General features: G+C 37.2%; 1 protein-coding gene across 1 annotated transcript in view; it reads right to left on the reverse strand.

Moving 5' to 3' along the window:
• CAMK4 (calcium/calmodulin dependent protein kinase IV) overlaps positions 1-24,959 on the reverse strand; it is a gene marked incomplete at its 3' end in the record, with an annotated part of 218,155 nt that overhangs the window by 17,411 nt on the left and 175,785 nt on the right. The window contains exons 6-7 of the mRNA XM_082836203.1: positions 10,874-10,964; positions 8,757-8,831 (exon numbers count right to left, since the gene is read on the reverse strand). Of these exons, the coding sequence (XP_082692329.1) occupies positions 8,757-8,831; positions 10,874-10,964 (166 nt within the window). The remainder of the gene's footprint in view (positions 1-8,756; positions 8,832-10,873; positions 10,965-24,959) is intronic.

Consider the following 24,959-nt stretch of genomic DNA (forward strand, 5'->3'; position numbering starts at 1 on the left):
TTGAAGTAGTCTCTTACAATTATAAGGAAGTGGGCACAGAAAATGATTTGTGATATTGAGACCCAGAAGTTAAGGATTAACAGTACATTAAAAGATTGTCTCTAAACTAAAAGGAGCAAGAGAAGTGAGGGGATGATGTTGGTGACAGTCTCTTTAGACTCAATTTTATCAGCCATCTCAGGCCAAAATATACGTGGTTAACTTTGATTTAACTGAGTGGTTGTCCTAAACTTAGTTTATACATATAGAATGTATACACAGATGTTGTGGTAATATTATTTAATACCATATGGGCGATGAAGAAATTTGTAGGACTCTTCCTCCCCTCTCCTTGTTGATAACCCTAAATCCCGAGAGATGAGTCAATCAGCTTTTGTGACCATTTCCCAAGCTAGGGAGGCAGCCCCTTACACTGCTGACAGCTTTAGATGTGAGACCATTGTTTTGTGTGTATTGAGTCTCAAATCCGTGCTTTACAACATCCATTCATGATTTCTAATTCTGTCCTGTGGAGCTTCTACTATTTGACAGTCTCAATGATAATGTGGTTTCTTCTCTTCTCTCTGGCCTCCTAATGGTGAATGTTGCCCAGGGATCAGTGGGGGTCATTTCCTTTTCTGCTTTGGTGATGCTAGATAGTCTCATGACTTTAAATAGCATTTATATGTTGATAACGCCCACATTTATATCAACAGCCATGCCCTTGCTCCTGAATTTCAGACATATACACCCCTCTGCCCACATGTCACCTCCACTTGGATGTCTAACAGGCATCTCAAAATCAACAAGCCCCAAACCTGCTGCTCCCGAAGTCTTCCTCATCTCAGTTAACGTTAGCTATATCTTTCCAGCTGGAGCTCTCTGATCCCTTCTCCGGCCTACTCTTGCCCGCCTACTGTTTCTGGCCTCAGGGTCGGTGTGCTCTGTCCCCTCTTCCTGGAATGTTCTTTCCCGAGATATCCATGTTGCTTGCTCGCTCCCTTACCTCTTTCAAGTCTTTGCTCTTATGTTCCCTTCTCAGGTGAAGCCTTCACTGATCACACCTGTTTAAATATTAACTCAGGCTACCAGCACTTCCTATCCCCTTTCCCAACTCTATATTCTTCCACAGAAATTATATCCTCTTTCTATATAATTTACACATTTACTTTGTTCATTATTTGTCTTCTCCCACTAAAATGTACCTTTCTTAAAGAAGAAATTTTTTCACTGCTATATCGCTGCTATATCACCTAGAACAGTGCCTGGTGCATAATAGGAGTTTAATAAATATTTATTAAACGAAAAAAGAATAAAGTTCCACATAATACCCTTGGTTTAGGTCAGTATCAGACCAACACAAAGGCCTCAAGAGACTCATTTTCCTCTAAGTTTAAAATTTCCAAGACAGCTTAAAATAAGCCTGCACTCAACCTGCAGAGTCCCTGTCCTTTTGCAAGGTCAAGAACAAGATGAGCTACAACCTTTCCTCATCACCCCTGTGTCTATCCCCAGTCCCACTTTTCCCTTTACCTGGCACTTGTTCATTTGGATCAGGCACTGCTAGCACACCGGGGACAATCCTATGACGGCTTGGGGACTTAGCATATCTCAGGGAAAACGAAGGGCTGTGCTCAGGAAGGGGAGATGGATCTGGGACCAACCTGCTTATCGTTCTTTGCTTTCTTCCTCGAGCCTTCCCTACTCCCTTCCTATTGTCAACAAGCCCCATGGGAACCCTAGTGTACACACACCAGCCTGTCAAGGGGAAACTTATACACAGTGCAGATGACATTTTACTATATGTTTATTTCTTCTAGTGTTTTTCTTTTTTTTTTTTAAAGTTCATTGCAAAAAGGAAGGCATCATTGTGGGTTTTTAATTAGCTCTCAGGCACGATAATCCCCTACTTGATTAGGTTATCAATGTAATTGGGTACTCACTATTTCACCTTAACTATTTAGTGTTCTAGAAAAGAACGAAAACATGAAACTATCCTGAAAACTTGTATTTTAGACTATTAAATTTACTTCTTTTATCTCACTTAAATTTTCCAATATTTTTCAAGGTAATGTGTGTGCATGTAGATAGAAATCTCTTCTGACTGTAGACTGTTGAAAATTGTAATTTTCGTAGAGTGAATGTAATAGGTTATTTCTTTAGAACATAGCATGTGGTAACAAGGAAGGATTATCCCTATAATAATGAGACCTGACAAATGCCAAGAGGAAATAAATTCTTAACAGCTTCTGGACCCTGAAAATAGAATTTGGATAAACAGACAAGTAGGAGTATAAAATATGAACATATATAGTTTAATTAACTAAGCCTATAAATAAATTAGATACTTGGTATTAGACAGAAACATTCTTTTATCTAACAACTTCCACACTGGTTTCTTTTCTACTCTAACAGCTTGTATTTCTTTTCTGTGATGGGCATGGGTAGGTCTGAACACCCACAGAATTCAAGCCTCAAATATCTGAACCAGTTAAGATATTTTGGAAGTAATATTGCATAGTTATATTGTAGCACATTTATCAGGAGCCATGGCCCAATGGATTTTTTTTTTCTTGAGACCTGTTTCTTTTCCCAACAACAAGATTTTGAGAACTTCTTCAGTGTTGACCCCCTCATGGACTATGTTAGAGCACTAGTCATTGATTCCATTTATCTGGATCACAAATTTTAGTTTTCTGGCCTGGAGTTTAGTTTTGACTGGGCAGATTTCCCAGGAAATAATGAGTATTTGCTTAAACATACAGCATCTGTGATATTTTTTCTTTTGAGATTCACTTATAGGAGAACTCTCTGTTATTAATAGCTTGGGGCAAAGGTTCTATAAGTGAGACTGATTGGGTAACTTTCCTTTTTTAATTTCCTGACAAATGACAGATGGTATAACATAGATACCCACTCTCTCCAAAGATGTAATTGAAAAAACCCTTCTATTCAAAAAACTAGACGCAGCGTACATAAGGATAATTGACCTAGGATGTAATCGTCCTTACATCAAGCAAGGAAACAAGGTCAGCCTTCCCCTCTCTGTCACTGTTCCAAGTTAAATGTAAAGTCTCTGTGTAAAGTAATGCTTTCCATAGCACGACAGTGATTCTCGCCAGTTTTGCTCTTGCGTTTAATTTCCAGATCATTCTATAAATGAACAGTTCCCGCCTCACCTAAATATTCTCAGAAGGTTACATGGCAAACTGATGACAGTACTTATATGTGGTGAAGGGAGAAAGGGCTAGAATTGAGGTTGATCCTCAAAGAGGGCTTCAGCCTTGTCTATAAATGGTCTAATTGTTTATAAGACAGATGAATATAAATATTACTATATTACATTAAAAAAAATTCAAAACCCTGCATCTTTCCTCCACTCTAGGTCACCTATTTCCTGTGCCCTGGTGTTACTGGGACTTCTGTTTTTCCCTAACTCAGCTTTTTCAATGCTTTCAGTGTATCCTCAAAATCCTGCCCCCTCCTTTGCTCCCACTTGGAGGTAATATTCTAGTGTATTTCCTGTGGACCAAGAGTATGTATGAATATATGTCTCTTTATATATATTATTATTATTTTTAAAGTTTATTTATTTATTTTTTGGTTGTGCTGGGTCTTCGGTGCTGCGCGCGGGCTTTCTCTAGTTGCATTGTTGCAGTACGTGGGCTTCTCACTGAGGTGCCTTCTCTTGCTTTGGAGCACAGGCTCTAGGTGCACGGGCTTCAGCAGTTGTGGCATGCAGTCTCAGTAGTTGTGGCGCATGGGTTTAGTTGCTCCATGGCACATGGGATCTTCCCGGACCAGGGCTTGAAACTGTGTCCCCTGCACTGGCAGGCAGATTCCTAACCACTGCACCAACAGGGAAGTCCTCCCTCTTTATATATATTATGAACTTTACTTTTTAAATTAAATACATTGAACTTTATTGTTTTTGATTTCTAAGCCTGCCTCAGCCTATATAATAGTAATTCCACACATACGTTTACCACTTTAGAGTCCACAAAGCACTTATATTTTCTCTCTCAGTCTCCATCCCTGCCCCAGCTTCCTTGCTGCTTTCTCCTCCTTTCTGTATAATATAGCAAATTACTACTTCCTGATGAGTCTCTACCTATAGCAGAGTGGAAGGATTATCTTGATCTTGTTCACCCACTCAATTCCCTTTTCCCCCATTACACAGCCTCAAGGGTGATATGGATATCTGCAGGGAAAAAAATAGCAAATGGAAAATAAGCCTCCATTATGAGATGGCATTATCTGTAAGATGGGCCTGTCTTATAAGATGGCAAAGACAAGCATCTGAAATAGTATTTTTACAATAATTTTTTTTTTTTTTTTTTTTGCAGTACGCGGGCCTCTCACTGTTGTGGCCTCTCCCGTTGCACAGCACAGGCTCCAGACGCACAGACTCAGCAGCCATGGCTCACGGGCCCAGCCGCTCCACGGCATGTGAGATCTTCCCGGACCGGGGCACGAACCCGTGTCCCCTGCATCGGCAGGCAGACTCTCAACCACTGTGCCACCAGGGAAGCCCTACAATAACTTTATATTAAAAAAATAAACGATTGGATTTAGGAGTAGATTGAATACATTATTCACTGAGAAGCTGTTTATGGAGTGACAGGAAAGAGCATTTACAATAGCTTTCTAATTTGTCTTCTTTTGATCTCTTTTCTCTCTCAAATCCATCTGTCATAATGTCATTATCAAGGTATTTATAAAATACAGGTTTGATTTAAAAATATAATTGCCCTGATTAAGAACCTTTGTTGGATCACTATTATCTACCAAAGCAAGTCTGAATTCCTTAGCCTAATGTACAGATTCTTTTAAAATTTGGTCCATCCTACTTTTCCAAGTCCATCTGTATTCTCTGTACCAAAGACTCTATGTTCCAGTCATGCAAAGTGACAAAGTAACTAACAGTCCCTGAACTTTTCAGATGCTACGACTCCTCTGACTTTTCTCTTCCTGTGCTTGCTGACAAACAATGCCTTGTGGCCACCTCTTCACTTGTTGAACTCCTACTAATCCTTTAGTACCCCTCCTCTGTAAAGGCCCATCTAAGAAGGATTAATTGTTCCCTCCCCTCTAAATGCTTGAGCCTTTGGCTCAGATAAATATCTAACTTATTACAACAAATTTTGATTTATGTGTACAGGTCTTTCTTCTTTTATAGCCTATGAAATCCTTAAAGGGCAAGATCACACTGTGTTCACTCTTATAATCTCAGTGACTAACATGGAGTCTATTAGACATTCAATGTTCATTTTATCAGTGAATGAATCATTCATTCATAGAATGACCATTCTGTACTGCTGCAAGAAAGATTTGCTCTTATCACTATTATTATTATTTATTTATTTATTTATATTTTGGCTGCACGTGGGATCTTCGTTGCGGCATGCGGGCTTCTCTCTAGTTGCGGCGTGCAGGTTTTCTCTCTCTAGTTATGGCGCGTGGGCTCCAGAGCGCATGGGCTCCGTAGTTTGTGGTACGCAGTCTCTCTAGTTGAGGTGCATGGGCTCAGTAGTTGTGGCGCGCGGGCTTAGTTACCCCTCGGCATGTGGGATCTTACTTCCCCAACCAGGGATCGAACCCGCATCCTCTGCATGGGAAGGTGGATTCTTTACCACCGGACCATTGGGGAAGTCCCTCTTATCACTATTATTAAAGCCACTGAAAGGACTGCTATCTCTTAGTTACGGCAGGGACCCTGAGAGATCACTAGGGTAAGTTCTCCCTGATCCTTCAATTTCAGGGCTGCTCAAGTCTCAGAGAATTTCTCCAACCTACCTACCTCCCTGGAATACTTATTGTTCAGTATTAGACAATGATTACTAAATTGTCCACCAGCTTTATTCTTGTGGGAAATCCTTAATTTGTTGTCTCATTCTTTTCTCAATCCTCTTTCAATGCTTCTGTCAATTGGTCAGCACTTAGTGGTCACAAACAGGCAACCCCATTTGGCACATAGTACTAAATTCAAGGTTCTTATTTTTCTCCATATTGTTGGCAGGATTTGGAGGCAGGAAAGAAATTCAGGATGAGGACAAATAAGGACATACGAATTAGAGAAAGGAAAAGTTCCCTTCATTAGAAGGGAAGGGTGATAGGCTGTCCGCTAACAGTTCTAAGGAAAATGAAAAAGAGCATGCCTATAGGGAACATACTGCAATGGTTTCCACATTAAAAAATATTTATTTACTTATTAATTTATTTGGCTGCATCAGGTCTTAGTGGCGGCATGCGGGCTTCTTTCTAGTTGTGGCGTGTGGGCTCTAGAGCACGCGGGCTTAGCTGCCCTGCAGCTTGTGGGATCTTAGTTCCCAGACCAGGGATCGAACGCACGTCCCCTGCATTGGAAGGCGGATTCTCAACCACTGGACTACCAGGGAAGTCCTCACATTTTTTTCTGAGAATGAAAATCTTACTCATAAGCCTGTGGTAGAGATAGTGAGTCGTCTAATGCAATAATCATTCTTTGCAATAGAACCCTGAATTCATGTGGGACAACAGCACGTGCAGCCAAGGGACATATTGCCAGTTTCCCTGGCAGTGTGGAGGCTGTAACTAAGTACTGGCTAATAAGATATAAGTGGAAGTGACATGTGGGGCTTCAGCAAGCCTGTTTAACGGTGAAAATGTGCACTCTTTTTTAGATTTGTTTCCTTCTGGTTGTGTAGAATGCAGATATAATGACTGATTTCAAGCAGCCATTTTGGACTGTGAGGAAACATACTCAGGAATGGGAGAGTAAGACAGGAAAAGTGTGAATCCCTGACACTGAGATCCACCACACCTGCAGAGCCATAGCTGTGGAACTCATCAGGATTGCCTATCTCTAGACCTCTGGCATCAGAGAAATTAACTTTTGTCTTGTTTAAGCCATAGTTATTTTTAGTTTTCTGAATTTACTCCTAATTGATAAATTACTCCTGTCCTCAAGGATCTTAAGATCCAGAAGAAGAATATTTGGCACAATGTAAAGATTTAACAGAAAGATAGGTACACAATTCTGTGCACTTACTGGATTTATGAACAATTCAGCTGCAAGAAAGTAATCTAAAATATTATTATTTTAGACCAGGGAAACTAGCTAGTTAAAATCAAAATTATAAAATGTTTATGTGAACATGGAAACATGGAGACTGGTGTGGAAGAATGAATGAGGCTGTTAATATTGATTACACATGTTTGGATTTTCACTTCTTACAATGACCAAGTAATACTTTTGAGGCTTCAAAAATTAAAATAGAGAATATTTTAAACTAAAAGCAATAAATGATAAATATTTCTATGAGGGAAAACTATACTGAATTATCTATGTTGCTTTTTTGAATAGGGAATTCTATAAATCTGTTTTCAGGACATTGCATACCAGGATTCTCATCCCTGATCCACTAATAACTAGATGTGGAATCTTGGGGACGTCATACTCTTTTGACCTTAGTAAAATGAGAATGTTAGTAAATGAATATTAAAGTTTCTTTCAGCACTAAAATTCTGTGAATTTAATCATACATTTGCTTCAGTGACTATCTTACTGCACCCTCTCCAGTCTGATTTCTATGAATTCAAAAGTTGTTACAATGAGTTAGTAATGTAGTTCTTATGTGCCTATTTCTGAGGTGGGGTGACTAACAAATATAAATGCCATAGAAGAATAAGACAGATAACTCCAAATACCACCCTTCTCCTGTGTCTCCATAAAGGCCTTTCCATATGCATAACCTGGTATTTCCTAAGATGCAATACTTTTTTGGTTTCATGTCTGTTCCCCTATAGATTGTGAACCCCTGGGGATGGGGGTGGAGGCAAGAAATGCATCTTCCTGGTGCCAAGCACTGGCCTGAAATACAGCAGGTGATTTTGCTGAAGAGATGAGCGAGTGAAGGAAGATTTGTGTAAAAAGACGATGATCCTAAGAGAAAATGATAGCTAATCTTATGACTGGTAACTTGAAGTCTTGTCTCTTTTTTTTGTAATCCAGATTTTAATTAATTTGTGACATATTCATTAGTCAGAAAAACTTTAGAAATTCTTGATAATTTTTGCAAGCTTTATTGGCTTTTAGGTTGTTGCCAGATTAATATCGCTGTCAAGGAAAGAAGGGCGAGCTTCATGCTGGCTTGGATCAAATGCTATTGTTCTGTCTCTGGATTATGAACTGTACTCAGGGTACCTTCAGCCCATTCTGGGAGACTGGGCAAGAGGATGGGAGGACTGTCCCACAGCTCATCTCTGGGGGACTCTGGCGGTGAAACCCCACCTAAAGCCGTTGTCCTAGTGAGGCTAGGCCAGTGCCATCCATGAGAACTACGGGCTACCCCTCTCTCACTGTAGTCTTATACACCATCGGAATTAATGATATATGCTCTCCTCACACACCTTCCTGAGTAAAAGCAAATAAGTAAAGTAACAAAGGGCTCATGGCTTTAATCCCAACCACAATGCTGTTTCCCTGCCCTTTTCCCCGGTGACTGTCTTTCTATTCCTGAGTGGGTCCAAGAGTAGCTACTACCTAAAAGCAGGTACAGAACACCCAGTCCTTCCTTCTGAGGGCCCCTCTCCCCCCTGCTGTCTTAACAGGGGTGCCCTGAAATCAACATCATTGAACCCCTCATGCAGAACAACAGGTGGTCTGAATGTCATTTATATATGCCTTCCTCATGGAGACTTACATCAAATTGTGTTTCAAATAGAGATATTAGGAGTTAAAAAAGATCAGATCATTGAATACAATAAAAGTAAAATATCGGTATTAAAGAACATACCGCAGTACCCTGGGGTTCCACATACTGTCTTCATGAGCACTTGATGTTCCACGATTTTAGAGAGCCCAAAATCAGCTGAGATAAGAAAAAAATTTAATGAAGTGAGTCGTTTCTCAGCTTTTATATGATGACAGATTACTTTTTTGTTATTCAAAGTAAAACTTATTTATTTGTTTGTATTTGACGTTGGGGTGGATATAGATAGGGGCCAGTCACCTGGGACAGTAAACTAAAAAAAACTAAATAATAATTCATGCCTTGCTTTAAATTGGAAAAAAAATACCCCATGACTCCCAAATACATGTTATGCTCTTCTCTATAATTACTAGCTTTCAGTAAATAAGCTATTTCTTCTTGAAATAATAGTTGTGACAGATATATTTTGTCTAATATTAATTCTGAGATTTGAAACTAACTCTAAAGGACAGTATAGAATTATTGATATAATTCAGAACTTTTAATCCACTGGAAGAAATCAAAATAAAAAATTAGACTTTTGTAAATGTCAGTAAAATGAACAGAAATATCAAAGGTTTATTCTGCTTCAAAATAAGTAATTTTGTTCTCTAGTATATTTGACGGATAAGAATTTACTCTTGTATGAGGAACATATAACTTTGTGCAAAAATTCTTATTTATTTCTCAGAATGGTACCTAGATAAAACATTAACAAAAGTTGCTACCATTATGGTCTATTTGCTGGGCTACATCCTTCTCACCCAGGAAACATAAGGAAACAGTTCAAGGCCATTCTTGAACAGTTCAAGAGGCAGGTACAGAATTGATGCCATTTTAGACTTCAAAGATAAACCCACATTTCCATGGAGGTGCTGCTGATCCTTATCAGAAAAAGCAGCAGGAAGTCCTTCAGAAAGAAAGGCTCTCCTGTCTAAATTAGTATCTATCTATCCATTTAAAGAAATTTCTTGAAGGATAAAATCTTTGAAAGTGATGTTAAAGGAAATGGAAGCCTCCCTGCTGCCCACTGCCTTTCAGGAGTGATTATGAGAAGAAGCTGGCTGCCCAGCACGACTTCAGTATTTTTTCTTTAGGTTCTTGCATTCATAAAGCACGTTATGTTGTCTGAGCTCTTCCATGATATGTACAACTTAATTTTCAAAAGTGTTAACATTTATAAATGCAGTGAACTCATCAGATTAGCATTATAAAAGACAGCGCCAAAAAAGCAATGCCCTTTAGAGGATTTAGTACAGATTCTACTAAGGAGATTTCACCTAAAATAAATTTTATAATTATTTTTGCAAACAAAGATTTGCTCTGTAAGGGACATGGAAAGTAAAATTTAATACACGTTTTTCTAAAATGATGATTTAATGATCTCTTTGGGTAGATCAGAACTTCCCAAACCATCTTTGTAGTTCTTCAGAGTGCTTACTGGGGGAAAAAAACCAAACCAAGGTTTCCAGAGTCAAATAAGGTTTGGAAAAAGCCTCACAGACACTAATTTAGATGTCACTCTACACATTAGCACTTTTAACTTTCTCAAAAGTCCTGCAGAAATAAAAATCTTGTTTAACTGTAAGTTGGCATTTCTTAACTTACTTGACCAAACTTAGCACCTCCACAAACCATTCCCCCCACCAAAGGGAGCGGGGAATGGTTCACTCAACTGAGGACCAGTGTTCTGTGGAGTGTACTTTGGGAAATACAGATCTCAATTTATCTCTGTTCATATAAACTAATGATTCAGAGCCCAAATTCACTGATATGTACTAAGCATTTTGTGTCAAAGTTCTTCATTACCTAAAATTAAGCTCCAACTAACTTGTGCAATAAGAAGTGTCATGTAATCTGTGATTTTCTACTATATAAACTTATCTACAAAATACAAGGTCACCTCCTGAAGTCCCTGTCATTTCCAAGAGCTGTGATTCCTTTGCGTGTCCAGCAATGAAGCACCACCTTCTATGCACTAATTCAGGTAAATATTCCAGGAAAGAGCACAGACTTCCAAAACAATGCATTATTCCTTTACAGACACCAATATTTGAGGAAATTGAATGGAGGCAAAACTGGACAGAGCAATATTTACAAATTCCATGGAATAAATTTCTTCTGCTTTGGGAAAAGGGATCATAAGACATCAGGAAACGTACCAATTTTGAGTGGTGCATCTGGGGCTGGAGTTGCATAGAGAAGGTTCTCTGGTTTGAGATCACGATGGACAATCCCATTTTCATGTAGGTACTAAACAGGGAAAATAAGTAACATTCATATAATTATATTTATGGTTCCAACATTTAATCTTTCCAGAATTATAATAACTTTTTACTAAGTTATGTGATTCAACAACACACATACTATGATTTAAAAATAAACACCATAAGGGAAAATATGTTTTAAACTATATGTCATTTGAGAATAGCTTATACATATTTTCCTAAAAGTGAAATGCAATTTAAATTGTATAGAACCAACTGCCAGAAATAAAATATTTACTTCTCAGAGAATATTGGTTGCAGTTCTCATATGCATATTACCATATCAGCTCAAATTGGCTAATTATTATTATTATTATTATTTTTTGCGTACATGGGCCTCTCACTGTTGTGGCCTCTCCCGTTGTGGAGCACAGGCTCCGGACGCGCAGGCTCAGCGGCCATGGCTCATGGGCCCAGCCGCTCCGCGGCATGTGGGATCTTCCCAGACCGGGGCACGAACCTGTGTCCCCTGCATCGGCAGGTGGACTCTCAACCACTGCGCCACCAGGGAAGCCCTTGGCTAATTATTATTATAATAAAGTCAAGGTGCTCTGTGTTGAAATTTGTCTGATTTATTATCTGAAAAGCATAATTGTATGTGTCATCTTAGAAGTTCACAACTATAGCAAAGATTTCTTAATTATCATTTGAACAGACATTTAGATGTGAGTAATTATTATAGAGAACTACCCTTAATATGAAAAATATTGTTTAATGACAATGAATGCTCTCATAGACTCTTCTGAGAATTAGTATATCCAGCTATCAGTATAGAGTATTATACTTGAGATTATCTTAAAAATTACCTCTAACAACTCCATTCATTTTATTACATTTTAAATTATTTTGTAAATCATGTGTAATTAAACATGTAACATACTCTCATTGTGAATGTTAAAAGTTCTACCTGACCCTGCTTCTCTTCCAGGGGAAGCCTCAGGTCCTCTCCAAAAGCAATCATTCATCAGTTTGAAATGGTCTGAACTTTTTTCTATGCATTTACAAATATGAGTATATGTATACAAAGAAATATCCCTGATTTTTCCATTTTCTTACATCAATGTATCATTAATAAAAGTTTTTACACTGATCTTTTTTTCACTTAACATGTCTTTGAAATCTTTCCCACATGTCACCACACCTTATTTTATTTAATCCTTGCATCCAGTTTTTGTTTGATGTCCATCACTTTTTATTTTGCTATTCCCATTTTGATGGACATTCAAGTTTTTAAAAATTACAAATAATGCGTTAATAAACTGTCAGTACTTGGATATTTGAGTATTTTTGCTGGTGTTTCTCTAGGACAGATACCTGGAAGCAGGTCTGGTGGGGTTAAAAGGTATATAGACTTTTAATTTTAATATATACTGCAAAATCACTTTCCTAAAAGACTCCATCAGTATTTACTCACATAAACATTGTAAGTGTATATGTTTTCCTAATACCTTTACAAAATTTATATTTTTAACTTTTGCTGAGGTGGAGTATAAAAATTATACCTTAAGTTTTGTTTAATTTGTCTTTCTCTGTTTACTGGTATAGTCTAGCTTCTTTTCATACCTTTACTGGTTTTCCTTTTCATAAAATGCCCATTCAAATCCTTTGCCTATCTTTCTGTTGGGTTAAGAGAAAAAGCTGCCAGGGTGCTGTAGTTTTTCTCCTTTCCAATCTCATAGGGGAAGGGAGGAAGTCCTTCTTTCTTTCTACTCAAGCCAAGTAAGAGGGGATAAACAGCTTCAAGGTCACTTGACATGTGTCACTTAGTGATTTGGGGAAATAGGGACTGATACCTGGCTCACTCATGAAAAACTGGAAAATGGTTGGAGCAGGTGATTGAGGAGAGAGGGTCTCAGTGAGATTCAACTGCCCTCAAATAATAGCTGGACAAAGAAGCACATTTCTCATGGGCCCAGTGTGGACTGTGCAGAAGGGAATCAGACACTAGTCTCCCAGAAGAGGTCCCTTTGCTGGAGTGTTTCCTGCTGGGATGATGCCACCTCATCTCAGCATCACAGCAAGCAGAACATGAGGGAGGTGAGAGTAGGCAGCTGAAGGGTCACTCAGATCACCTGGAGTGACAGAACTGTCCTGCAATGAGTCTCTGTAGAGCTATCAATGGTGTCTCATAGGGAAAGAACAACAGGCATTTGTAACCTGCCACACCCATAGATCACTGGTGCCAGCCCAGAACTGTGCCCGTCTGGTAAGACCAAGTCTTAACCCTCCATCTCCTAACCCACTCACTCTTCATCATCACCTTCACATCCCAACCCTGGAAGGACCACAATCAGCATCTAGCTTGTTGAAAAAGAGCAAGAAAAAAAGAAGAAACTAACAAGAATTCCTACCCCCTATGTTTATAAATTACAGATCCCAAGGTGGGGAAGGGAAGAAGTTTAAAACTGGATGAGTCTTAAATTTTGGTCTTGTCATGAAAAGATGCTCAACATTGCTAATTATTAGAGAAATGCAAATCAAAACTACAATGAGGTGCCACCTCACACCAGTCAGAATGGCCATCATTAAAAAGTCTACAAATAACAAATGCTGGAGAGAGTGTGGAGAGAAGGGAACCCTCCTACACTGTTGGTGGGAATGTTAAGTTGGTACAGCCTCTATGGAAAACAGTATGAAGGTTCCTCAAAAAACTAAAAATAGAATTACCATATGATCCGCAATCTATTCCTGGGCATATATCTGGACAAAACTATAATTCAAAAAGATATATGTACCCCTATGTTCATAGCAGTACTATTCACAATAGCCAAGGCATGGAGACAGCCTAAAGGTCCATCGACAGAGGAATGGATAAAGAAGATATGGTACATATATACAGTGGAATACTACTCAGCCATAAAAAAGAACGAAATAATGCCATTTGCAGCAACATGGATGCTACTAGAGATTATCATACTAAGTGAAGTAATTCAGAAAGAGAAATACAAATACCATATGATATCACTTATATGTAGAATCTAAAATATGACACAAGTGAACTTATCTGTGAAACAGGAACAGACTCACAGACATAGAGAACAGACTTGTAGTTGCCAAGGCAGGGGTCGGGGAGAGATGGACTGGGAATTTGGGGTTAGCAAATGCAAACTATTACATATAGAATGGATAAACAACAAGGTCCTACTGTATAGCGCAGGGAACTATATTCAATATCCTGAGATAAACAATAATGGAAAAGAATATAAAAAAGAATGTATATATGTATAACTGAATCACTTTGCTGGACAGCAGAAACACAACATTGTAAATCAACTATACTTTAATAAAAAAAGTAAAAAATAAAATTTTGGTCTTTTCCTTACCCAAGAGGGACAAGAAAAACTATGGGCATGGCCTGAAATTTTATTCATTGAGGAGAAGAATGGATTCACAGAGTTAATGTGTCAGGACAACAGTGAGAAAAACATAAAGTTGCTTTTGTTCATGTCTTACCAGGTCTAGCTCCCTCTTTATACTAGATCATTATCAGGTAGATAATAATACCATTCATGTCCTAAGCACTTACTATATTCCAAGCACTATTATAAACACCTTAGATCTCTTAGTTTATTTAATCTTAGCAGCAGCTCTGTGATGTAAATCATATAATTCTTGTTCTAGAAGTGAGAAAATTGAGGCATAGAGAGGCTAAGAGATCTGTACAATGTCACAACTAGAGATTGTGGTGTCAAGATTCAGACCTGGGCATCTGGCAGCAGAGTCCATACCTTTGCCCATGTCATGATTCCCAAGCAGGTGCTCAAGAAATACTTATTTCTTGATTTTGTAGGGTGGGGATGAGAGGAAAATAAAAACGAAGGAGAAGAGGGGAGAATAATGGAAGAGAGGGAAGGTAATAAGAGAGTGGGAGGAGATACGAGAGAATGACAGAGGACCCCACTCAGCCTCGAATGATACCGTGGAAAAAACCACCATATCCCTAAGGAGGAAGAGACTATATCTCGTATATGCAGCGTTTGAAAGGCAAAGATGTGAGTATCTCATATAATAGCTTTGGAGCATACCTAAGAATTGCATAGTTTGGGATCAATAGAAAATATTGATTTTCCTCCCTAATCTAACCCAATTTAGAAGATCCACTGCTTTGGGAAGAAAATGACACTGAAAATAGCAACACAATAACAACAGCAAATGAATGACTGACAAGTGTTGGTTTAGCAAGTACTAATTATGTAAAGATTCCCATTAAATGTTGTTCTGGCTTTCTTAAACAGAAATGGTGGTCATGTGTTCTAAGTCCAAATCTAAAGAAAGCAAGACAAAACAAACAAAAACAAAACACCATTTGGCACTCCATAAAGGAGAACTAGACCAGATAACAGAAGAAAAGTTTCAGAGAAAATAATAGATTATTAAAAGTCATAATATAATCACGTGCACATATGGGAGGAGGCATTTAAGTGTATTTTATTGGCAAAATGGCAATTTTATTTTTGCTTAGACCCACTGATTGCCTTTCATCAATAGTTAGTATTTTTGACTTTTACGTTATTTCAAGTCAGGAAGCCAGGAAGAAGGAAAACATGGAGTATATGATTTTTTGTGTTCCCCAAGGAGATACAATCATTAGAAGCAGCAACACTTCCAGAGCACCAATTCACAAACTTTTTGGTCTCAGGACTTCTAGAAAGTTAAAAAAAATATATTAAGAACCTCAAAGAGCTCTTGTTTATGTGAGTTATGCCTAACATTTAGTTACTGTGTAAGTAGTTAAAACTGAGAAATTTAGAAATCACTTATTAATTTATTTAAAAATAAAACAATAAACTCATGATGTTAACATATACATTTTAAAACATAAATAACTATTTTCTAAGACAAAAAATTAGAGAGTACTATGCCATTGTTTTAAAGTTTTACAAATTCCTTTAATGTCTGGTTTAATGGAAAACAGCTGGATTCTCATATCTGCTGCATTCTCTATTGTAAAATCACATATCATGTAGACTCTGGAAAATTCCACGGTACTTTGATAAGTAAGGAGAAATGCTTTCATATTATGATGAAATAGTTTTGACCTCACAGACCCTGAAAGGGGTCTCAGGGATCCTCCAGGAATCCCTAAAATAGACTTTGAAAACTTGTCTTACAGCATCTGAAGACATAAAAAGAGTAGTTTTTAAGAGCTGAATAATAGGCACACTTCCCCTTATTTTCAAAATAGGTTTTAAATAAAATACATAATCTCATCAAATGCTAATCTTATTTTGACACGTTGAGATCACTGCACATGGAGAAGTGAAGAAGAAAACGATATTAAGGGGAAAAATGCTCCTCAAAATTGGGTACTCATAGGAAAATGTGTAAAGACATTTTATATCATATGAATGATATAGAACTGATTAAGGAATATCTAATCACAGAGAAATAGACCTTATCAAAGTATTGTCATTTTAGCTACAGATTATGGGGATTCAACATAAGTAGACAAAAGGATTAGAAATACTAAGAAATGAGATTATTGGATATTCTAGAATAAACCAAGTGTTAAAAGTAATCTTAATTAAAGTAAATTGAGGACAAGCAAGGAAACAGGTTGAAAACCTAAACATCAGTTTGGGAAAAGATCTATAAAATCTTCTATATGAATCCAACAATTTAATAGGGAGAAATAATAAATAATAAATAAATAATAAATCTGACAACAATTGTAGCAGCTAATTACTAAAGGTTATCTTGACTAATGGTAACCTTTAATAAAGAAATTGGAAGAGCAAACAACCAGGTGTGTATGAATTTAATTAAAACTTTGTGGAATAAAAAGAAGGAGGAGGAAAAGAAAGCGTCAGAGGCAGAGAAGCACAACTAATTTACTGGCTCAATTTTTGCAAAGTGCATTCTCTTTTTAGGAAAAAAAAGCATTAAATGACAAGTAGAATTCTATCTGCAGGCTAATCAAGATAGGAAACAAATACTTTTTAAGGATTTTATAATAATAAATCTAACGTTTTGGTGCCAAAGGCATATCTTTGCCGAGTTCTGTTTCAATATTATGCTCTTGGTTTTGATCAACGGTTAATATAAGAAATAAAGCATAATAAGGTTTTGTGGTATTGTTTTTGAAATGGTTATTAAAGAAAAACATTATGAGAGCTGCTTTGGGGCAATTTACCCCAAGTATACCATTTATTACCTGTGCGACCTTAAACAATTTGCCCACCCTCTAAATCTCAGTTTTCTCATCTGCAAGGTCCACTTTGCAGGCTGTAGTGAGAATCGGAGATGGGGCTTGGAAGCCCTTAGCACGTAGTAGATATTCTACTTTATAAACAGTAGTTATTAGGACTCTACCATTGTTGTTTCACATCTCTTACAGAATAAATTACATTTAGAAATCCTTTGAGGTTTGGAAAACTTGCTCTTTTCTGAAGTATCAAAGGATACTTTGATCAGAAAATACTTGCTTTTTATTTCATCACATTTTCTTCTTTTGTCTTGGCTGCCAACTCAGTGAGAAAAAGGTTTCAATTACAATAACTAGCCTAATTTGGATTATTTACTTCTCCCTCTCCCTGCTTTTTAAAAAATTCTTTTTTCTACTTTAATAGCTTTATTTTATATGCATTTTTCATTTAATTTGCCACAACTTCTCTTCCCAAGAAGATGCAATATAAAGTACAGAGAGATAGGATGTGTTATATATTAGTCTTCCCCTTCGAAACAGGTCTAAGTAAAACAAAGACTGAAATTGCTATATATATGTTCATAGTTTATGGTAAGAATGTTTAGAAGTTAGAAAAGGAAAAAAGTTTGTGTCAATTAGGATTTGAAACATTCTTACTATGTTTCTCCCAATTGTAAAACAAAGAATTTCTGTGATATACAGTATCTGTCATTGATAAAGAGCTGCATTTCAAAGCCTGTTGTTTTGCTTGTGCTCCATTCTCCTGGATCTTTGGTGGTTCTTCAGGAGCTATCCCTGGATGCAGCTTTGGATCCTATCCCATGGCCTCTCCCTACTCAGAGGCATTGCCCCATCAGTACTGCCTTTTTTCCACCTCTCTCCTGCTATTCCCTCTTTCATCATAGAAATATCACCAGACTAGGCCAGCCCTCCTCATCCTCAGTACTCGACTATAATGTCAATCCTCAGGGAGGTTGTACCTGCCCTTCCAAATTAACATGTTCTCTTATATGCACACTCATATGTCCTCTCATTGATGCTTCCTATTTTTCTTTATAGCATATCTGTTTCTTTGCAAGCTTTATGTTAAGGATGTCTCCCTCACTAGACTGAAAACTCCATGAAGACAAGGAAATTTTTACCTGGTTCCTCAGGTACCGAGTTTCCTCTACAATGCCTTCACTAAACATGCACTCAATAAATACTTTTGAATGATCAATAAATAAATTTTCCTATAGACATGTATGTTATTCTACTTTTTAGTCACTAACTTGTAGTTACATATTCAAGAATGATGGTAATCTGCACCTTTTATTCATTTGCCATTATTAATGTCAGAAGTTTAAATTCTTGTGCTTACACTGTAGTGATCCCACAGCAACATTGCTCCAATACATTTAGCTGAAGTAAGGCTCAGTGTTTACATGTTTGTGAAACATATACCATACTTACTGGATAATAATACTTAAGTCACCTCAGAGGTGCTCAGTGAGTATCAGTTAGATAGATGAGATTTGCAGCATCACTTTGAGAAAAGCCAAAATCCAATAAGAATATTTTAACTGTAAGAGCATGCAAAAAGGGGCTTCCCTGGTGGCACAGTGGTTAAGAATCTGCCTGCCAATGCAGGGGACACGGGTTTGAGCCCTGGTCTGGGAAGATCCCACATGCCGTGGAGCAACGAAGCCCATGCGCCACAACTACTGAGCCTTAGCTCTAGAACCCACGAGCCACAACCACTGAAGCCCGTGCACCCAGAGCCCATGCTCCGCAACAAGGGACGCCACCGCAATGAGAAGCCTGTGCACCACAACGAAGAGTAGCCCCCGCTCCATGCAACTAAAGAAAGCCCATGAGCAGCAACGCAACGCAGACCAAAAAAAAAAAAAAAAAAAAAAAAAAAAAAAATCAGGCAAAAGGGTTTTATCTACAAAATGACATTTTGAATAATTACATTATTTTTTTTTCTTCTGTAGTAGCATTAAGTTGATAGTTATGGCTGAATTAATTTCTTCACATCCTTTGAAGTTGATCTGAATATTCAATACAACATAAGCGTCAGGGGAGTTTGGGGAAAGACACTTGAAAATTCACCTGTTAGTTTTCTCTTCAGTTTCCTTCATGTCTAAAACATTCATAAATTGTATGGGGCATTGTAATAAAATGGAACTGAGTTGTCCAGCCATAATAACTCATTAGCAAAGAGTGACCAAGCCAAAAGGCCTCCGTTTGTAAATGAAAGAGCCGCACTGGACTCCAGTAGTGAGCCTGAAGAGGACTGGGCCCGCTGCTGTCCCTGCAGTAAGGTTCCTACGTGAGCACCATTATTTAGATTATGGGTCTGGCTTGAAGTGTCTGGATAAAGCAAAGCTTTGCTGGAAAATGCTTGCTGGAGTGGCAATGTCATGGGGAAAGAGAGTAGGATGTTTTACAGAGAGGATAATTATGAATGTCACTGGGTAGGGAAACCTGTGGTGTCAGTTTAGAGTAGTTGATAGGTGAAGAGGTCAGGAAGAACAGTCAGACTCTAATTCTTGTTTCTGATTTTGGTACAAGTCTCCTGGTGTACAAAGTCAGAGTGGGGCAACATGGGTGCTTGCAACAGGTTGGAAATTCATTTTTCTATTTATATATGTGTACGTCATAAAAGTCTATTAAGTACATATTTCTAAGAATGGTCTATTTACTAGTGGTGGAAATATCATTTTACCTATACTATTTTCCTTAGATTCAATCCATGGGTACAAAGGGACTAACAGGTGGAGCACAGAGGGTTTAGGGCAGTGAAGATGCTCTGTATGGTGCTATAATAATGGATATGTGCCATTATACATTTGCCTAAACCTATAGAATGTAGAACACTGAGAATGAACTGCAATGTAAACTATGGACTTTGAGTGATTATGATGTGTCAATTTAGGTTCATCAGTTGTAACAAATGTACGATTCTGGTGGGGGATGTTGATAATGGGGAGGCTGTGCATCTGTGGGGGTAGGGAGCATATGGGAATTCTCTGTACTTTCACCTCAGTTTTGCTGTGAACCTAAACCTGCTCTAAAAAATAAAATCTTTTTTAAAAAAGTACTTCAAGTTTTGTTGATTCTTTTAGATTTTCTAAATAGACAATCATGTCATCTATGAACAAAGATGGTTCCTTCCTTGCTTTCCAACCTACATATGTTTTATTTCCACTTCTTGTCTTATTGCATTAGCTAGAACTTTCAGTGCAATGCTGAGTCGGGACATCTTTGACTTGTCCCTAATCTTAGAGGGTAAGCTTTGAGTTTCTCACCATTAAGCATGATGTTATCTGTGAGTTTTCTGTAGATATCCTTTATCAAGTTGAAGAACTTCCCTTCTATTCCTAGTTTTCGGGGAGTTTTTATCAAGAATGGGTATTGGATTTTGTCAAATTTTTTTTCTGCACCTGTTAATATGATTTAGCCTGTTGATGTAATGGAGTACATTAATTGATTTTCAAATGTTGAATCAGGCTTGCATACCTAGAATAAATCCCACTTTTTCTTGGTGTATAATTCTTTTTATACATTGTTAGATTTAATTTGCTAATATTTTGTTGAGGATTTTTGCATCTACATTCATAAGAGGCATTGGTTTGCAGTTTTCTTTTCTTGTAGTGTCTGTCTGTTTTGGTGTTAGGGTAATGTGGGCCTCATAGAATGAGTTAGGAAGTATTTCCTTTGATTCTATCCTCTGAAAGATATTGTAGAGAATTGGTAAAAATTTCTTCCTTAAATGTTAGGTAGAATTTACCAGTGAGCCCAAATGGGCATGGTGCTTTCTCTTTTGGAAGGTTACTAATTATTTATCCAATTTCTTTAATAGATATGGGTCCATTCAGATTGTTTACTTCTTGCTTGAGTTTTGGCAAATTGTGTCTTTCAAGGAATTGGTCCTTTTCATCTAGGTTATCAACTTTGCTGGCATAGTATTTTTTAGTATCCTTTTAATGTTGATGGCTTTGTGGTGATGTCCCGACTTTCACTTCTGATATTAGTAATTTGTGTCCCCAGTCTCTTATTACTTTTTTTTAGTTATCCTGGCTAGAGGCTATTGATTTCATTACTCTTTTCAAAGAACCAGTTTTTGGTTTCATTGATTTTTTTTTTCTACTGATTTCCTCTTTTCAATTTCACTGATTTCTGCTCTAATTCTTATTTCTTCTTTTTACTCTAAATTAGAATACATAAAAGTAATTTGTTATGGATTTCAAGTACTTCATATATGAATATAAGATTTTTTTTGGTAATTTCAGTAATTCTGGGTTTACAAATACAAAAAGTTTTATCATTCCATTAAACACCACATTCTTTAAATTGCTGGTATTGTCAATTCAGGTTAAATGACATTGTATTTATTTAATGTTTTTAATTGTTAAATGACATTTCTTTAGAATTCACATGATGAGGCTCAGTGTTAAAATTCCTGAAGTGATATTAAGGTAGAAATCTAATATCAAAACCAAAATCAAATCAATGCATCTCCAGAACTTTTTTTTTTTAGATTCCATATATATGTGTTAGCATACGGTATTTGTTTTTCTCTTTCTGACTTACTTCACTCTGTATGACAGACTCTAGGTCCATCCACCTCACTACAAATAACTCAATTTCGTTTCTTTTTATGGCTGAGTAATATTCCATTGTATATATGTGCCACATCTTCTTTATCCATTCATCTGTTGATAGACACTTAGGTTGCTTCCATATCCTGGCTATTGTGAATAGAGCTGCAATGAACATTGTGGTACATGACTCTTTGAATTATGGTTTTCTCAGGGTGTATCAATACACTGCATCTCAAAACCAAAATCAAATCAATGCATCTCAATTTCCATTCCATGAAAATTCCATATGAATATAAATGTGGTTTCTGGTACTCATGGAGAATAAGATTTTAATCATATGCAAATATAATAAGCTATTTAATAAACTCTACAATGCAAAAAGAATCATATTTGTACTGTGTTGGTTATATTGTCATAACAAACCATGCTAATTCCTTTTAGCCTACCCATCATTCCCGATATTTAAGAAAAGTTGGATGAATGAATGAAGAAAGTTCTGAATTCAGCCAAGCTGAGCTCTCTTAGTCTATCTATTGTTTGACTTAACTTTGAGGAAAACAAGGATTATCTACAAAATGTCAAAGGAAGAGCAGGTAGATGCTTTCATTTTGAAAACATAGGGCACTGCTATTTGAGAGTCAGCCTCATCATCAGCATGCCTGGTAAGACCAGTCTGAATAATCAGCCCATGAGTGCTGCACTAATATTTATGACCCACTAAAACTTGTGTTAAAGGGCAACTACTTGTGAAGAAATACAATAATTACATGGACACTGAATTTGGCTACGACAAATTTAAGTCTCTTCTCCAATTTCTTACTATTGACTCACATCAAGGGATGTTCAACTTTTGACACTACCATCATTCTGGATATAGACAAAGTGACAGAGCTGATTGCACGTGGAAGAGTTACATCTGTGGAGCTATCATTATTCCCACCTACTCTTGTCCAAAAAAGAATGAAATATGCATTTGCACATATTCCTAATTTGTTTGAGACAGACTTAATTTTTTAATTAAGCATGTAAAGTGCTTCTCTCTCATTATCTCAAATAAGCAGTTTTCAAGAACTGAATCCAAGAGTAAGAAAGCAAAGGCAAACATAAACAGGCACACCTGCTGCAATGCACCTGTGTCTTTTAAAAAGGTGTGACTCCCCCCCCCCACCCCCGCTATGTGATCTTTAAAAGAGATGTATCTCACTTGTCACATTTGAGTGTTAGCCCTTGAACTCCTTCCGTGCTTAGGCCTCTCTGTCTGCTCATCTGTGTCTCTGGCTTTGGGCCCAACATCGTCTATAACATAATATGGTAGAAGAAGGCAGAAGGCAGAGGGATTAAGAGCATAAACTCTGAAGTCAAGTATTTTGTGTTCTAATCTTGATTCTGCCACAAACCAGCTATGTGATCTTAAAAAAGTTACCTAACCTTTCTGAATCTCAGTTTCCTTATCTGTGAAATTAATGTAAAGAGACTGATAGCCTTTGAAGATTAAGTGAAATAATTTACATAAAGCTTTTAGCAAAAGCTTGGTCCACAATAAGTGCTTGATAACACATGGTAGTGATGGCTAGTACTATTACTATTGAGATAGTTATTATTAGGTCTTAGTCACATGTGTTCAACTGTATATTCCTCTCAAGATTCTTTCTTCTTTCAGTTTTCTAGCAGAGTAGAGCATAAGCATTTAGTTCCTTCACTAAATGGCCCATTATATAAAAATAGAAGGTATGATGATGTGAATCAGTGTTAACAAGGCTCTTCCTCAGTGAAATTCCACTAACAATAAGATGGCATTTCTGGAATTCTGCAGGATCAAGAGCCATTAAGACTTGGGTGTGGCTAAGCTTCTGTAACAATAATTTCACAGGCAAAAGTCAGGATGGTAATTTAAAAGTTAGATACTGGGGTTCTAGATAGGTTCCAACATTCAACGGAACATTTCAAAGAATAAATCACACGGATAGTCAGAACCTATGGCACATTCAACATATTATTCATAGAAATCTAAGTGTTTTAAGGTTAAGTTTTGAGAAGTAGAATCCAAGAGTAGAATGCAAAGTGTATGTGTGAGAAATTATGTTTTTCAACATGGATTTTCCTCTATATCTATCATCATGTGAAGTGCTACAAAATTAGATATCTTTTCCAAAACACAGATAAATACGCTATGTATATTTATTTAGATTTTAAAAGACATTATATTCCATGAAATGTGCTCTCCTGTAGAGTTGGGTTAGCATTATCATTTTTGAAAGTAATGTGATTTAAGTGTCTTGAATTATTAAATGTGTTTGAAGTCCTATTATCTTTTAAAAATCAGATGATCTTGAAGTTATTTTTGTTTTACCGTAAGTGCTACTGGCAAAGTTGCTTTTCATAAGAGTTTTATGGGCAAATAAATATCTATGAATCCATAAATTAATCAATAAGAAAAAAATAAAAAGTAAAAATGAAGAATACGAGGCCAGTTCTAAAATATTCCCTGCACTCAAAATGCTGGTATCCTAAACAAGTTTTTGTAAATAACTGGATTCAAGTCAATGAATATATATTGTACCTGTTTGTGCCATGAATACAAAGGCATATGTGGGGTGTGGGGAAAGGTGGTAAAGGGCAGAGGAAAAGGATGACAGACACAGATAAATAAGTCATTATTCCTGCCTATTCCAGGAGACAGGACCATGTACAGCTAACCATAATACAGTGTGGTTAGTGCTGTATTACAGTGGTAGAAAACGCCATGAGAGTGCAGGGAAGAAAGTAGATTTGTTAAAATTCTAAATTTATATCTCTCAGGAAGAGAAAAACACAGAAAATTATCAAAAGCCTACAAGACTGCTTAACTTAATGGACTTCTGTACAGATTGAAACTTAAAAGACCCAGAATCCCAAAGGCCAATAAGGAAGACTTGCACAGATGCCTGGCAATGTGGTCAAGCCTAGACTGGGAGTTTTAACAGCTTTGGTTCCACTGTTTGAACAGCCTCTCAAAGCTTGTTTGTGCACAACTGTAAAATGGGGGAAATGCTATTGCTGCTTTCCGAATAGGAAAAGAGCTGTGAAAACTGACACGTACCTGCTTAAGTAATTGAACTTCAAGGATAAAGAAGGGATTCATAGACCTCTAAGCAGAAAAAAGCAGATCATCTCTAAGAAGGGAAGTATCAAGTTGATGTCAGATTTCTGCAAGACAGCTTTCAGTGCCAGGAGATTACAGACGAATGGGTACAGACTGCTGAGGTTA

Source organism: Leucopleurus acutus, assembly GCF_964270905.1.
Source record: "Leucopleurus acutus genome assembly, chromosome: 3".
In the NCBI taxonomy this organism is placed as follows: domain Eukaryota; kingdom Metazoa; phylum Chordata; class Mammalia; order Artiodactyla; family Delphinidae; genus Leucopleurus; species Leucopleurus acutus.